We start from the raw sequence: 15649 nt of genomic DNA on the forward strand, positions 1-15649 counted from the left end.
ATCCCCCTACAATACACTACAGTACACCCCCCTGCAATACACTACAGTACATCCCCCTACAATACACTACAGTACATCCCCCTACAATACACTACAGTACATCCACCTACAGTACACTACAGTACATCCCCCTACAGTACATCATCCTACAGTACATCCCCCTACAATACACTACAGTACATCCCCCTACAATACACTACAGTACATCCCCCTACAATACACTACAGTACATCCCCCTACAATACACTACAGTACATCCCCCTACAATACACTACAGTACATCCCCCTACAATACACTACAGTACATCCCCCTACAATACACTACAGTACATCCCCCTACAATACACTACAGTACATCCCCCTACAATACACTACAGTACATCCCCCTACAATACACTACAGTACATCCCCCTACAATACACTACAGTACATCCCACTACAATACACTACAGTACATCCCCCTACAATACACTACAGTACATCCCCCTACAATACACTACAGTACATCCCCCTACAATACACTACAGTACATCCCACTACAATACACTACAGTACATCATCCTACAGTACATCCCCCTACAATACACTACAGTACATCCCCCTACAATACACTACAGTACATCCCCCTACAATACACTACAGTACATCCCCCTACAATACACTACAGTACATCCCACTACAATACACTACAGTACATCATCCTACAGTACAAGTTCATCTACACAGCACCCTTCATCTACACAGCACCCTTCATCTACACAGCACCTTTCATCTACACAGCACCCTTCATATACACAGCACCCTTCATCTACACAGCACCCTTCATATACACAGCACCCTTCATCTACACAGCACCCTTCATCTACACAGCACCCTTCATCTACACAGCACCCTTCATCTACACAGCACCCTTCATATACACAGCACCCTTCATCTACACAGCACCCTTCATCTACACATCACCCTTCATCCACACAGCACCCTTCATCTACACATCACCCTACAGTATATCCCCCTACAATACACTACAGTACATCACCCTACAGTACATCATCACACAGTTGACTGGATGTGCATCATTATGAGGCTGATAGGGTCAGTGAAGACATGTGTAACCTGCTGACTGGTACATCATATATATTCAGTACTAGATGTCGTCTGATCTCTGTCCTGTTGCCCACCGTTCTCTCCTGTAGGAACGAGGAGCGTGAGGAGAGGAACCGCCGGGCGTCCTACGACCTCAAGGCTGAGGGAATGGGCGACTGCGAGGACAGGTTAGTCACAGCAGTATTCCTGTGTAGAGAATGTGAAAGATGAGTTCTGTTGAGTTGCTCACCTCCAGTCCAAGTTTGTAGCCCTGCATTAGTGCATTGGATAACTGATCAAGGGCTTAATGGCTAGCAGTGTGTTAATACCTGGTGTTGGTGAAACAGTGTCAGCCCCTGTAAGTCCAGTGTGTTAATACCTGGTGTTGGTGAAACGGTGTCAGCCCCTGTAAGTCCAGTGTGTTAGTACCTGGTGTTGGTGAAACGGTGTCAGCCCCTGTAAGTCCAGTGTGTTAGTACCTGGTGTTGGTGAAATGGTGTCAGCCCCTGTAAGTCCAGTGTGTTAGTACCTGATGTTGGTGAAACGGTGTCAGCCCCTGTAAGTCCAGTGTGTTAGTACCTGGTGTTGGTGAAACGGTGTCAGCCCCTGTAAGTCCAGTGTGTTAGTGCCTGGTGTTGGTGAAACGGTGTCAGCACCTGTAAGTCCAGTGTGTTAGTACCTGGTGTTGGTGAAACGGTGTCAGCCCCTGTAAGTCCAGTGTGTTAGTGCCTGGTGTTGGTGAAACGGTGTCAGCCCCTGTAAGTCCAGTGTGTTAGTGCCGGGTGTTGGTGAAACGGTGTCAGCCCCTGTAAGTCCAGTGTGTTAGTACCTGGTGTTGGTGAAACGGTGTCAGCCCCTGTAAGTCCAGTGTGTTAGTGCCTGGTGTTGGTGAAACGGTGTCAGCCCCTGTAAGTCCAGTGTGTTAGTGCCTGGTGTTGGTGAAACGGTGTCAGCCCCTGTAAGTCCAGTGTGTTAGTACCTGGTGTTGGTGAAACGGTGTCAGCCCCTGTAAGTCCAGTGTGTTAGTGCCTGGTGTTGGTGAAACGGTGTCAGCCTCTGTAAGTCCAGTGTGTTAGTGCCTTACCTGGTGCCTGCCGTTCTTCTCTGATTGGTATGTGTTCTCTGCAGCCCCCCTCCCACTCTGGAGGAGGTCCGTTCCTGGGCCCAGTCGTTTGACCGACTGATGTCGTGCGCTGCTGGCCGAGTGGCGTTTAGGTTGTTCCTGTGTACAGAGTTCAGTGAGGAGAACATGTTGTTCTGGCTGGCTTGTGAGGAGTTCACCAAGGAAACCAACAAGACCTCCATTGAGGAGAAGGCACGGATCATCTACGAGGACTACATCTCCATCCTCTCACCCAAAGAGGTGAGTAAGACTTCTCCTCCTTCTTCTTCATGTGATATTATATGTATCTAGTCTCTTCATGCTGTGTTTCCCCAGGTGAGTCTGGACTCCCGTGTTCGGGAGGTGATCAACAAGAACATGTTGGAGCCGTCGTCCCAGACCTTCGTTGATGCTCAGGTGCAGATCTACACGCTGATGCAAAGAGACTCCTACCCCCGATACATGAACTCCCCCGCCTACAAGAACCTGCTCAACTCCCTCTCAGAGCAGGCCCCTGAGTTCTAACTCAGCACTCTCAGAGCAGGCCCCTGAGTCCTAACTCAGCACTCTCAGAGCAGGCCCCTGAGTCCTAACTCAGCACTCTCAGAGCAGGCCCCTGAGTCCTAACTCAGCACTCTCAGAGCAGGCCCCTGAGTCCTAACTCAGCACTCTCAGAGCTGGCCCCTGAGTCCTAACTCAGCACTCTCAGAGCAGGCCCCTGAGTCCTAACTCAGCACTCTCAGAGCAGGCCCCTGAGTCCTAACTCAGCACTCTCAGAGCAGGCCCCCGAGACCTAACTCAGCACTCTCAGAGTAGGTCTCCGAGTCCTAAGTCAACACTCTTTGTTCTAGAGTCTTAGGTGACAACAAACCTGGGATCGTCTCTCTTTTCTCATTTCCATTTGGTTTGAATGTTAGTGAAGAGAAGGGGTGGCCAACCTTCCACCTTCCTTCCTCAGCTATTACGTGTGCTATAACTGTCTGCACACCCAGTAGCTCTCTAGGAGTGTCAAGGATGTGAAGCGGGCCTCTGACCTGACCTAGCCCTGTCCCCATGACCTGGCTCCGCGCTACAGAGACGTCACCTGACTAAAGACACTCAGGGTTCTACTGTCCGAGAAGTCTACTCACCTAGTGCTCTACTATTCTGAAGGCTCTATTCTACTGGGCTCAGCTCCTCTGAGGGTGAGGGCTCTACTCTCCCGAGGGCTCTACTCCCCAAGGGCTCTATTCCACCTAGGTCTCTACTGTCCTGAGGGTTCTACTCCACCTAGGGCTCTACTGTCCTAAGGGTTCTACTCCACCTAGGGCTCTACTGTCCTAAGGGTTCTACTCCACCTAGGGCTCTACTGTCCTAATGGTTCTACTCCACCTAGGGCTCTACTGTCCTGAGTGTTCTACTCTTCTGAAGGCTGTACTCCCCTGAGGGTGAGGGTTCTACTCCACCTAGGGCTCTACTGTCCCAGCACTCTATTCCACAGCGGCTCTACTCCCTTAAGGCTCCATTCCCCCCAGGGCTCTACTCCCTTAAGGCTCCATTCCCCCCACGGCTCTACTCCCTTAAGGCTCCATTCCCCCCACGGCTCTACTCCCTTAAGGCTCCATTCCCCCCAGGGCTCTACTCCCTTAAGGCTCCATTCCCCCCAGGGCTCTACTCCCTTAAGGCTCCATTCCCCCCAGGGCTCTACTCCCTTAAGGCTCCATCCCCCCCACGGCTCTACTCCCTTAAGGCTCCATTCCCCCCAAGGCTCTACTCCCTTAAGGCTCCATTCCCCCCAGGGCTCTACTCCCTTAAGGCTCCATTCCCCCCACGGCTCTACTCCCTTAAGGCTCCATTCCCCCCAGGGCTCTACTCCCTTAAGGCTCCATTCCCCCCAGGGCTCTACTCCCTTAAGGCTCCATTCCCCCCACGGCTCTACTCCCTTAAGGCTCCATTCCCCCCAGGGCTCTACTCCCTTAAGGCTCCATTCCCCCCAGGGCTCTACTCCCTTAAGGCTCCATTCCCCCCAGGGCTCTACTCCACACAACCATTACTGCTCCAGATCAACACACTCCAAAGGAATATATATATAGTCATCTACATTTTATTTGTGTACAAGTTATTTTATTGTGTGTTATGATTGTTTATTATTTGTATAATTGTTTGGACGGACAAATGATGCCTACTTGTGGGCAATATTATATATATTTATGCGTTTGTAAATAGACAAAAGGGAATTGTGGGTAAACTGCATATGAGAATCAAGTGGGTGTCCCAATTGACACCCTATTCACTATATAGTGCACTACCTAATGGGCCCTGGTCTAAAATAGTGAACTATATAGTGCACTACCTAATGGGCCCTGGTCTAAAATAGTGAACTATATAGTGCACTACCTAATGGGTCCTGGTCTAAAGTAGTGAACTATATAGGCAACTATATAGACTTTGCCCAAGTCAAATCTACGTTATACATTTATTTCCTCAAAAATGGCTCCCTATCCCCTACATAGAGCACTACTACATTATAATCTATGGGAATAATCAAATCCAATTCTATTCGTCACATGCTTCGTAAACAGGTGTAGACTAACAGTGAAATGCTTCCCCACAATGCAGAGAGAGAAAATAGAAAAATAATAGAAAAGTAATAAATAACATACAATAATATAAGTAATAATAAATACACAATAAGTAACGATAACTTGGCTATATACACAGGGTACCAGTACCAAGTCAATGAGTAACAAGGCTATATACACGGGGTAGTGTGCAGGGGTACGAGGTAGTCGAGGTAGATATGTACATGTAGGTAGGGATAAAGTGACTAGGCAACAGGATAGATAATAAACAGCAGCAGCGTATATGAAGAGTAAATAAACAGTGCAGTGACCCTTTGCACAAAGGGTCAATGCAGATAGTTAAAAAGTTAACCAATAGCTACCCAGACTAACTATCTTATGGCTTGAAGGTAGAAGCTGTTCAGGGTCCTGTTGGTTCCAGACTTGGTGCACTGGTGCCACTTGCTGTGCATTAGGAGAAAGAAGTCTTGTTTAGCTTAGGGGTAGAAGCTGTTCAGGGTCCTGTTGGTTCCAGACTTGGTGCATCGGTAGCGCTTGCCATGCGGCAGGAGAGAGAACAGTCTATGTAGCTGTCGTGTTTGACAATTTGTAGGGCCTTCTTCTGACACCGCCTGGTATAGAGGCCCTGGATGACAGGAAGCTTGGCCCCAGTGATGTACTGGGCCGTACCCACTACACTCTGTAGCGCCTTACGGTCGGATATCAAGCAGCTGTCATACCAGGCGGTGATGCAACCGGTCAGGATGCTCTCGATGGTGCAGCAGTAGAGCTTTTTGAGGATCTGAAAGCCAATGCCAATCTTTTCAGCCTCCTGAGGGTGAAGAGCCATTGTCGTGCCCTCTACATGACTGTGTTGGTGTGTGTGGACCAGGATAGATCTTCAGTGATGTGGACACCGAGCAACTTGAAGCTCTCGACCCGCTCCACAACAGCCCTGTTGATGTGAATGGGGGTGTGCTCAGTTTCCCATAGTCCACAATCAGCTCTGTTGTCTTGGTGAAGTTGAGGTTGTTGTCCTGGCACCACACTGCCAGGTCTCTGGCCTCCTCCCTATAGGCTTTCTCATCGTTGTGGTGATCAGGCCTAGCACCGTTGTGTCGTCAGCAAACTGTTGGAGCAGTTTGGCTATGCAGTCGTGGCTGAACAGGGTGTACAGGAGGGGACTGAACCTGTGTTAAACATCAGCGTGGTGGATATGTTGTTGCCAACCCTCACCACCTGTGGGAGGCCCATCAGGAAGTCCAGGATCCAGTTGCAGAGGGAGGCGTTTAGTCCCAGGGTCCTTAGCTTCATGAGCACTATGGTGTTGAACGCTGAGCTGTAGTCAATGAACAGCACTGGCCCTCCAACACCACATCCAGCAGTATCTGGTCTCATTATCTAGCCAGTGTAGGGCTAGATAATGATCTCTGTTAACAGTAGTCCAGTTAGGGCTAGATAATGACATGTTAACAGTAGTCCAGTTAGGGCTAGATAATGATCTCTGTTAACAGTTGTCCAGTTAGGGCTAGATAATGACATGTTAACAGTAGTCCAGTTAGGGCTAGATAATGATCTCTGTTAACAGTAGTCCAGTTAGGGCTAGATAATGACATGTTAACAGTAGTCCAGTTAGGGCTAGATAATGACATGTTAACAGTAGTCCAGTTAGGGCTAGATAATGACATGTTAACAGTAGTCCAGTTAGGGCTAGATAATGACATGTTAACAGTCGTCCAGTTAGGGCTAGATAATGATCTCTGTTAACAGTTGTCCAGTTAGGGCTAGATAATGACATGTTAACAGTAGTCCAGTTAGGGCTAGATAATGATCTCTGTTAACAGTAGTCCAGTTAGGACTAGATATTGACATGTTAACAGTAGTCCAGTTAGGGCTAGATAATGATCTCTGTTAACAGTAGTCCAGTTAGGGCTAGATAATGACATGTTAACAGTAGTCCAGTTAGGGCTAGATAATGATCTCTGTTAACAGTAGTCCAGTTAGGGCTAGATAATGACATGTTAACAGTAGTCCAGTTAGGGCTAGATAATGATCTCTGTTAACAGTAGTCCAGTTAGGGCTAGATAATGACATGTTAACAGTAGTCCAGTTAGGGCTAGATAATGACATGTTAACAGTAGTCCAGTTAGGGCTAGATAATGATCTCTGTTAACAGTTGTCCAGTTAGGGCTAGATAATGTCATGTTAACAGTAGTCCAGTTAGGGCTAGATAATGATCTCTGTTAACAGTAGTTCAGTTAGGACTAGATATTGACATGTTAACAGTAGTCCAGTTAGGGCTAGATAATGATCTCTGTTAACAGTAGTCCAGTTAGGGCTAGATAATGACATGTTAACAGTAGTCCAGTTAGGGCTAGATAATGATCTCTGTTAACAGTAGTCCAGTTAGGGCTAGATAATGACATGTTAACAGTAGTCCAGTTAGGGTTAGATAATGACATGTTAACAGTAGTCCAGTTAGGGCTAGATAATGACATGTTAACAGTAGCCCAGTTAGGGCTAGATAATGACATGTTAACAGTAGTCCAGTTAGGGCTAGATAATGAACTCTGTTAACAGTAGTCCAGTTAGGGGTAGATAATGATCTCTGTTAACAGTAGTCCAGTTTGGGCTAGATAATGACATGTTAACAGTAGTCCAGTTAGGGCTAGACAATGATCTCTGTTAACAGTAGTCCAGTTAGGGCTAGATAATGATCTCTGTTAACAGTAGTCCAGTTAGGGCTAGATAATGATCTCTGTTAACAGTAGTCCAGTTAGGGCTAGATAATGACATGTTAACAGTAGTCCAGTTAGGGCTAGATAATGACATGTTAACAGTAGTCCAGTTAGGGATAGATAATGATATCTGTTAACAGTTGTCCAGTTAGGGCTAGATAATGACATGTTAACAATAGTCCAGTTAGGGCTAGATAATGATCTCTGTTAACAGTAGTCCAGTTAGGGCTAGATAATGACATGTTAACAGTAGTCCAGTTAGGGCTAGATAATGACATGTTAACAGTAGTCCAGTTAGGGCTAGATAATGACATGTTAACAGTAGTCCAGTTAGGGCTAGATAATGACATATTAACAGTAGTCCAGTTAGGGCTAGATCATGACATGTTAACAGTAGTCCAGTTAGGGCTAGATAATGACATGTTAACAATAGTCCAGTTGGGGCTAGATAATGTTCTCTGTTAACAGTAGTCCAGTTAGGGCTAGATATTGACATGTTAACAGTGGTCCAGTTAGGGCTAGATAATGACATGTTAACAGTAGTCCAGTTAGGGCTAGATAATGATCTCTGTTAACAGTAGTCCAGTTAGGGCTAGATAATGACATGTTAACAGTAGTCCAGTTAGGGCTAGATAATGACATGTTAACAGTAGTCCAGTTAGGGCTAGATAATGATCTCTGTTAACAGTAGTCCAGTTAGGGCTAGATAATGACATGTTAACAGTAGTCCAGTTAGGGCTAGATAATGACATGTTAACAGTAGTCCAGTTAGGGCTAGATAATGATCTCTGTTAACAGTAGTCCAGTTAGGGCTAGATAATGACATGTTAACAGTAGTCCAGTTAGGGCTAGATAATGATCTCTGTTAACAGTAGTCCAGTTAGGGCTAGATAATGACATGTTAACAGTAGTCCAGTTAGGGTTAGATAATGACATGTTAACAGTAGTCCAGTTAGGGCTAGATAATGACATGTTAACAGTAGCCCAGTTAGGGCTAGATAATGACATGTTAACAGTAGTCCAGTTAGGGCTAGATAATGAACTCTGTTAACAGTAGTCCAGTTAGGGGTAGATAATGATCTCTGTTAACAGTAGTCCAGTTTGGGCTAGATAATGACATGTTAACAGTAGTCCAGTTAGGGCTAGACAATGATCTCTGTTAACAGTAGTCCAGTTAGGGCTAGATAATGATCTCTGTTAACAGTAGTCCAGTTAGGGCTAGATAATGATCTCTGTTAACAGTAGTCCAGTTAGGGCTAGATAATGACATGTTAACAGTAGTCCAGTTAGGGCTAGATAATGACATGTTAACAGTAGTCCAGTTAGGGATAGATAATGATATCTGTTAACAGTTGTCCAGTTAGGGCTAGATAATGACATGTTAACAATAGTCCAGTTAGGGCTAGATAATGATCTCTGTTAACAGTAGTCCAGTTAGGGCTAGATAATGACATGTTAACAGTAGTCCAGTTAGGGCTAGATAATGACATGTTAACAGTAGTCCAGTTAGGGCTAGATAATGACATGTTAACAGTAGTCCAGTTAGGGCTAGATAATGACATATTAACAGTAGTCCAGTTAGGGCTAGATCATGACATGTTAACAGTAGTCCAGTTAGGGCTAGATAATGACATGTTAACAATAGTCCAGTTGGGGCTAGATAATGTTCTCTGTTAACAGTAGTCCAGTTAGGGCTAGATATTGACATGTTAACAGTGGTCCAGTTAGGGCTAGATAATGACATGTTAACAGTAGTCCAGTTAGGGCTAGATAATGATCTCTGTTAACAGTAGTCCAGTTAGGGCTAGATAATGACATGTTAACAGTAGTCCAGTTAGGGCTAGATAATGACATGTTAACAGTAGTCCAGTTAGGGCTAGATAATGATCTCTGTTAACAGTAGTCCAGTTAGGGCTAGATAATGACATGTTAACAGTAGTCCAGTTAGGGCTAGATAATGACATGTTAACAGTAGTCCAGTTAGGGCTAGATAATGATCTCTGTTAACAGTAGTCCAGTTAGGGCTAGATAATGACATGTTAACAGTAGTCCAGTTAGGGCTAGATATTGACATGTTAACAGTAGTCCAGTTAGGGCTAGATAATGATCTCTGTTAACAGTAGTCCAGTTATGGCTAGATAATGAGATGTTAACAGTAGTCCAGTTAGGGCTAGATAATGATCTCTGTTAACAGTTGTCCAGTTAGGGATAGATAATGACATGTTAACAGTAGTCCAGTTAGGGCTAGATAATGATCTCTGTTAACAGTAGTCCAGTTAGGGCTAGATAATGACATGTTAACAGTAGTCCAGTTAGGGCTAGATAATGACATGTTAACAGTAGTCCAGCTAGGCCTAGATAATGACATGTTAACAGTAGTCCAGTTAGGGCTAGATAATGACATGTTAACAGTAGTCCAGTTAGGGCTAGATAATTATCTCTGTTAACAGAAGTCCAGTTAGGGCTAGATAATGACATGTTAACAGTAGTCCAGTTAGGGCTAGATAATGACATGTTAACAGTAGTCCAGTTAGGGCTAGATAATGACATGTTAACAGTAGTCCAGTTAGGGCTAGATAATGATCTCTGTTAACAGTAGTCCGGTTAGCGCTAGATATTGAACTGTTAACAGTAGTCCAGTTAGGGCTAGATAAGGATCTCTGTTAACAGTAGTCCAGTTAGGGCTAGAAATGACATGGTAACAGTAGTCCAGTTAGGGCTAGATAATGACATGTTAACAGTAGTCCAGTTAGGGCTAGATAATGACATGTTAACAGTAGTCCAGTTAGGGCTAGATAATGACATGTTAACAGTACTCCAGTTAGGGCTAGATAATGACATGTTAACAGTAGTCCAGTTAGGGCTAGATAATGATCTCTGTTAACAGTTGTCCAGTTAGGGCTAGATAATGACATGTTAACAGTAGTCCAGTTAGGGCTAGATAATGATCTCTGTTAACAGTAGTCCAGTTAGGGCTAGATAATGACATGTTAACAGTATTCCAGTTAGGGCTAGATAATGAACTCTGTTAACAGTTGTCCAGTTAGGGCTAGATAATGATCTCTGTTAACAGTAGTCCAGTTAGGGCTAGATAATGACATGTTAACAGTAGTCCAGTTAGGGCTAGATAATGATCTCTGTTAACAGTAGTCCAGTTAGGGCTAGATAATGACATGTTAACAGTTGTCCAGTTAGGGCTAGATAATAACATGTTAACAGTAGTCCAGTTAGGGCTAGATAATGACATGTTAACATTAGTCCAGTTAGGGCTAGATAATGACATGTTAACAGTAGTCCAGTTAGCGCTAGATAATGATCTCTGTTAACAGTAGTCCAGTTAGGGCTAGATAATGATCTCTGTTAACAGTAGTCCAGTTAGGGCTAGATAATGACATGTTAACAGTAGTCCAGTTAGGGCTAGATAATGACATGTTAACAGTAGTCCAGTTAGGGCTAGATAATGACATGTTAACAGTAGTCCAGTTAGGGCTAGATAATGACATGTTAACAGTAGTCCAGTTAGGGCTAGATAATGACATGTTAACAGTAGTCCAGTTAGGGCTAGATCATGACATGTTAACAGTAGTCCAGTTAGGGCTAGATAATGACATGTTAACAATAGTCCAGTTGGGGCTAGATAATGTTCTCTGTTAACAGTAGTCCAGTTAGGGCTAGATATTGACATGTTAACAGTAGTCCAGTTAGGGCTAGATAATGACATGTTAACAGTAGTCCAGTTAGGGCTAGATAATGATCTCTGTTAACAGTAGTCCAGTTAGGGCTAGATAATGACATGTTAACAGTAGTCCAGTTAGGGCTAGATAATGATCTCTGTTAACAGTAGTCCAGTTGGGGCTAAATAATGACATGTTAAAAGTAGTCCAGTTAGGGCTAGATAATGACATGTTAACAGTAGTCCAGTTAGGGCTAGATAATGATCTCTGTTAACAGTAGTCCAGTTAGGGCTAGATAATGACATGTTAACAGTAGTCCAGTTAGGGCTAGATAATGACATGTTAACAGTAGTCCAGTTAGGGCTAGATAATGATCTCTGTTAACAGTAGTCCAGTTATGGCTAGATAATGAGATGTTAACAGTAGTCCAGTTAGGGCTAGATAATGATCTCTGTTAACAGTTGTCCAGTTAGGGATAGATAATGACATGTTAACAGTAGTCCAGTTAGGGCTAGATAATGATCTCTGTTAACAGTAGTCCAGTTAGGGCTAGATAATGACATGTTAACAGAAGTCCAGTTAGGGCTAGATAATGACATGTTAACAGTAGTCCAGTTAGGCCTAGATAATGACATGTTAACAGTAGTCCAGTTAGGGCTAGATAATGACATGTTAACAGTAGTCCAGTTAGGGCTAGATAATTATCTCTGTTAACAGAAGTCCAGTTAGGGCTAGATAATGACATGTTAACAGTAGTCCAGTTAGGGCTAGATAATGACATGTTAACAGTAGTCCAGTTAGGGCTAGATTATGACATGTTAACAGTAGTCCAGTTAGGGCTAGATAATGATCTCTGTTAACAGTAGTCCGGTTAGCGCTAGATATTGAACTGTTAACAGTAGTCCAGTTAGGGCTAGATAATGATCTCTGTTAACAGTAGTCCAGTTAGGGCTAGAAATGACATGGTAACAGTAGTCCAGTTAGGGCTAGATAATGACATGTTAACAGTAGTCCAGTTAGGGCTAGATAATGACATGTTAACAGTAGTCCAGTTAGGGCTAGGTAATGATCTCTGTTAACAGTTGTCCAGTTAGGGCTAGATAATGACATGTTAACAGTAGTCCAGTTAGGGCTAGATAATGATCTCTGTTAACAGTAGTCCAGTTAGGGCTAGATAATGATCTCTGTTAACAGTAGTCCAGTTAGGGCTAGATAATGACATGTTAACAGTAGTCTAGTTAGGGCTAGATAATGAACTCTGTTAACAGTTGTCCAGTTAGGGCTAGATAATGATCTCTGTTAACAGTTGTCCAGTTAGGGCTAGATAATAACATGTTAACAGTAGTCCAGTTAGGGCTAGATAATGACATGTTAACATTAGTCCAGTTAGGGCTAGATAATGACATGTTAACAGTAGTCCAGTTAGCGCTAGATAATGATCTCTGTTAACAGTAGTCCAGTTAGGGCTAGATAATGACATGTTAACAGTATTCCCGTTAGGGCTAGATAATGACCTGTTAACAATAGTTTCTCCTGATGGCCAGTAGAACAGCGGGGTGACACTGCAACGGCTCCACAGTTGTGGCCAGTTTTCTGAACAGAAATTAAGCCTATTCCTGGATGAAAATAAAACACTTTCAATGAAGATTCTCAAATGAGATTGGTGTTTGATACAGGACTAGGCTTAATCTGTGTACCAGGATAGCGTCCCTTACAGTATATCTCACAGTTAGTGCTGCGTTTCAAAAGCCAGATGAGTTTCTAATCAAAAGGGACTACCAGATGCAGACAGTCCAGCAACAGACCAGGCTCGCCAGCTTAAAAGTGACACCAACCTACCAAATAAACAGTGTTATTATTATTATTTAGAAATCCAGTTCTCTGAACTAGCCAAGTGTTTAATAATGACATTATTCTGTTTTATTATCTAGTTTAATATGTTGGTGCCTCACAGACACTGAAAGACAAGATCCTCTCTCTCTGGGGAAGTGCCTTGACATCAGATCCTGTTGTGACGTCATCTCTCCACCAGGCAATAGTGTTCACCACGTCTGCATCGGGAATGGTACCCTAGTTTACTATAAAGGGAACAGGGTGCTAATGGGCCCTGATCTAAAGTAGTGCACTATATAGGGAACAGGGTGCTGGGGAGACCAGTCCTTCTAATTTGCTGAAGGACTGCATGAGGTTTGTGTTTATTCATTCTAGACGTGACCAAACAAACCGGGTATTTGAGTGCCTCAAGACCACATTCGTCCACAGAGCTAAAGGCTTGATAAGCCCTAGCTTTGGATCTTACACTAGTCCTCAGGTTAGGTTCATCTATCATCACGATGGACGGGGGAGGAAAAACACTATTCCTCAGGTTAGGTTCATCTATCATCATGAGTGGGGAAGGAAAAACACTAGTCCTCAGGTTAGGTTCATCTATCATCATGAGTGGGGAAGGAAAAACACTAGTCCTCAGGTTAGGTTCATCTATCATCATGAGTGGGGAAGGAAAAACACTAGTCCTCAGGTTAGGTTCATCTATCATCACGATGGACGGGGAGGAAAAACACTAGTCCTCAGGTTAGGTTCATCTATCATGGAGGGATAAGGAATCACATTTCTTAATGAATCAGAGAAGGACAGGTTGACTCTCTTTGATGAGCTAGACCTTTATGAGGCAAGGATGGAGAGGTTGACTGAATCCCGATTCTCTACCCTTCTTCCGAAGTGCACAGGTGCAAACGGTCATGGATTTCACAATGGTGGAAACTCCCTCTAGCCTTTAAATCCACGATGTGGAGTGTGCAAGTGCATCCTTGGAGGATCGGGATGTATCCGTGTGCAGTCCTCGGTCTGCTATCATGCTTCATGGTGGTACAGTACTTCGAATTGTCTACAACAGCGTCTCAACCTTCTTCTTGGGAGACCAGACAGTCCACATCTTTGTTCCAGCCCTATACTAACACACCTGATTACCTCACCGCCAAACCCTTGGTCAGCTGACCTAGGTGTCAAATAGGGCAGAGCTAGAACTAATACTTGCAGCCTGGTGTTTCCCCAGGAGGGTTGGGAAATCATGTGTCCTAATGGCACTCTCTAGCCCCTATATAGGGCACTACCTTTGACCTGAGCCCTATAGGCCCTGGTCAAAAGTAGAGCACTATTGGGAATAGGGTACCATTTGGGACGAGCTGATTAATTGAACATAGATCAACTTCAAAATGCAAAGGTTAAGGTTTGGAGAGCCACTGCTATACAGGTTCATTTTTTCTGTTCATAATCAACTGTGCTCTTTTGTGGTACGTTTACTAACTAGGGGATACCTTCTAATCAAATGTGAATGTTTACAGTATATATGGTTTAGTTTTTTTCTGTTATATTCCAAGAAAAGGATGTGGGCATTTAAAGTCTTTAAGATAAAATAAAGATAAAATAACGCACAATCATTGTACTGGGTGGTAATATATTGTTTAAAACAGGCTGGAGGAGAGTGCCTCCTTCCTGGACTGTTTGTTCTTCTTTGGGTGATCCGGTGTGTTTGTTGCAGTGTTGTGTGTAGGAGAGGACAGAGCCCCCACCTCTCTTCATGCCTTGAAGTGTCTGCACCTGGACACCACAAAGGAAGAGGCTCTATTGTGTCCTACTGGCTCAACCAATCACAGCCCTCCAAGCAGTTATCTGGCCTCATCCATATGCGGGGATATTAACATTCATCAGACCAGACTCAATGACACAACATCAATGGACAGGAACATCGACTATATATATTACAGAGTATCAATGAAGGGGAACAGAAATGATATACACTGAACAAAGATATAAACACAACATGTAAAGTATTGGTCCCATATTTCATGAGTTGAAATAAACGATCCAAGAACTTGTACATATGCACAAAAAGCTTATTTCTCTCAAATGTTCACAAATTTGTTTACATCCCTGTTTTTTGAGCATTTCTCCTTTGTCAAGATAATCCATCCACCTGTCAGGGTTGGGGAGTAACGGATAATATGTAAGGGATTACTAAAATAAACTGTAACTGTATTCCGTTACATTGTCAGCAAACATATTATCATCTGAACTTTTCTTTTAATCTTTGACAGTTTTCTCAATGACGACATTGAAATCAGCTGCATAGTGTGGATCCCAGCCTATAGAATAACAGCTGCATAGTGTGGATCCCAGCCTATGGAATAACAGCTGCATAGTGTGGATCCCAGCCTATGGAATAACAGCTGCACAGTGTGGATCCCAGCCTATAGAATAACAGCTGCATGGTGTGGATCCCAGCCTATAGAATAACAGCTGCATGGTGTGGATCCCAGCCTATAGAATAACAGCTGCATGGTGTGGATCCCAGCCTATAGAATAACAGCTGCATAGTGTGGATCCCAGCCTATGGAATAACAGCTGCACAGTGTGGATCCCAGCCTATGGAATAACAGCTGCATAGTGTGGATCCCAGCCTATAGAATAACAGCTGCATAGTGTGGATCCCAGCCTATGGAATAACAGCTG

The 15649-nt window shown here is 43.9% G+C and overlaps 1 protein-coding gene across 2 annotated transcripts in view; it reads left to right on the top strand.

Annotated features, from left to right (window-relative positions):
• rgs20 (regulator of G protein signaling 20) overlaps positions 1–15196 on the top strand; it is a 35496-nt gene extending 20300 nt beyond the window's left edge. The window contains exons 3-6 of one of the 2 annotated variants that reach the window (XM_031810932.1): positions 1197–1274; positions 2215–2449; positions 2525–2605; positions 14679–15196. In XM_031810932.1, the coding sequence (XP_031666792.1) occupies positions 1197–1274; positions 2215–2449; positions 2525–2605; positions 14679–14690 (406 nt within the window). In that variant the 3' untranslated portion in view covers positions 14691–15196. Of the gene's footprint in view, positions 1–1196; positions 1275–2214; positions 2450–2524; positions 4820–14678 lie in introns of those variants that run through there. The other variant, XM_031810931.1, reaches the window with a different exon arrangement.
• Positions 15197–15649: the final 453 nt, after the last annotated feature.

This window comes from Oncorhynchus kisutch, linkage group LG30 (genome assembly GCF_002021735.2).
Source record: "Oncorhynchus kisutch isolate 150728-3 linkage group LG30, Okis_V2, whole genome shotgun sequence".
NCBI lineage: Eukaryota > Metazoa > Chordata > Actinopteri > Salmoniformes > Salmonidae > Oncorhynchus > Oncorhynchus kisutch.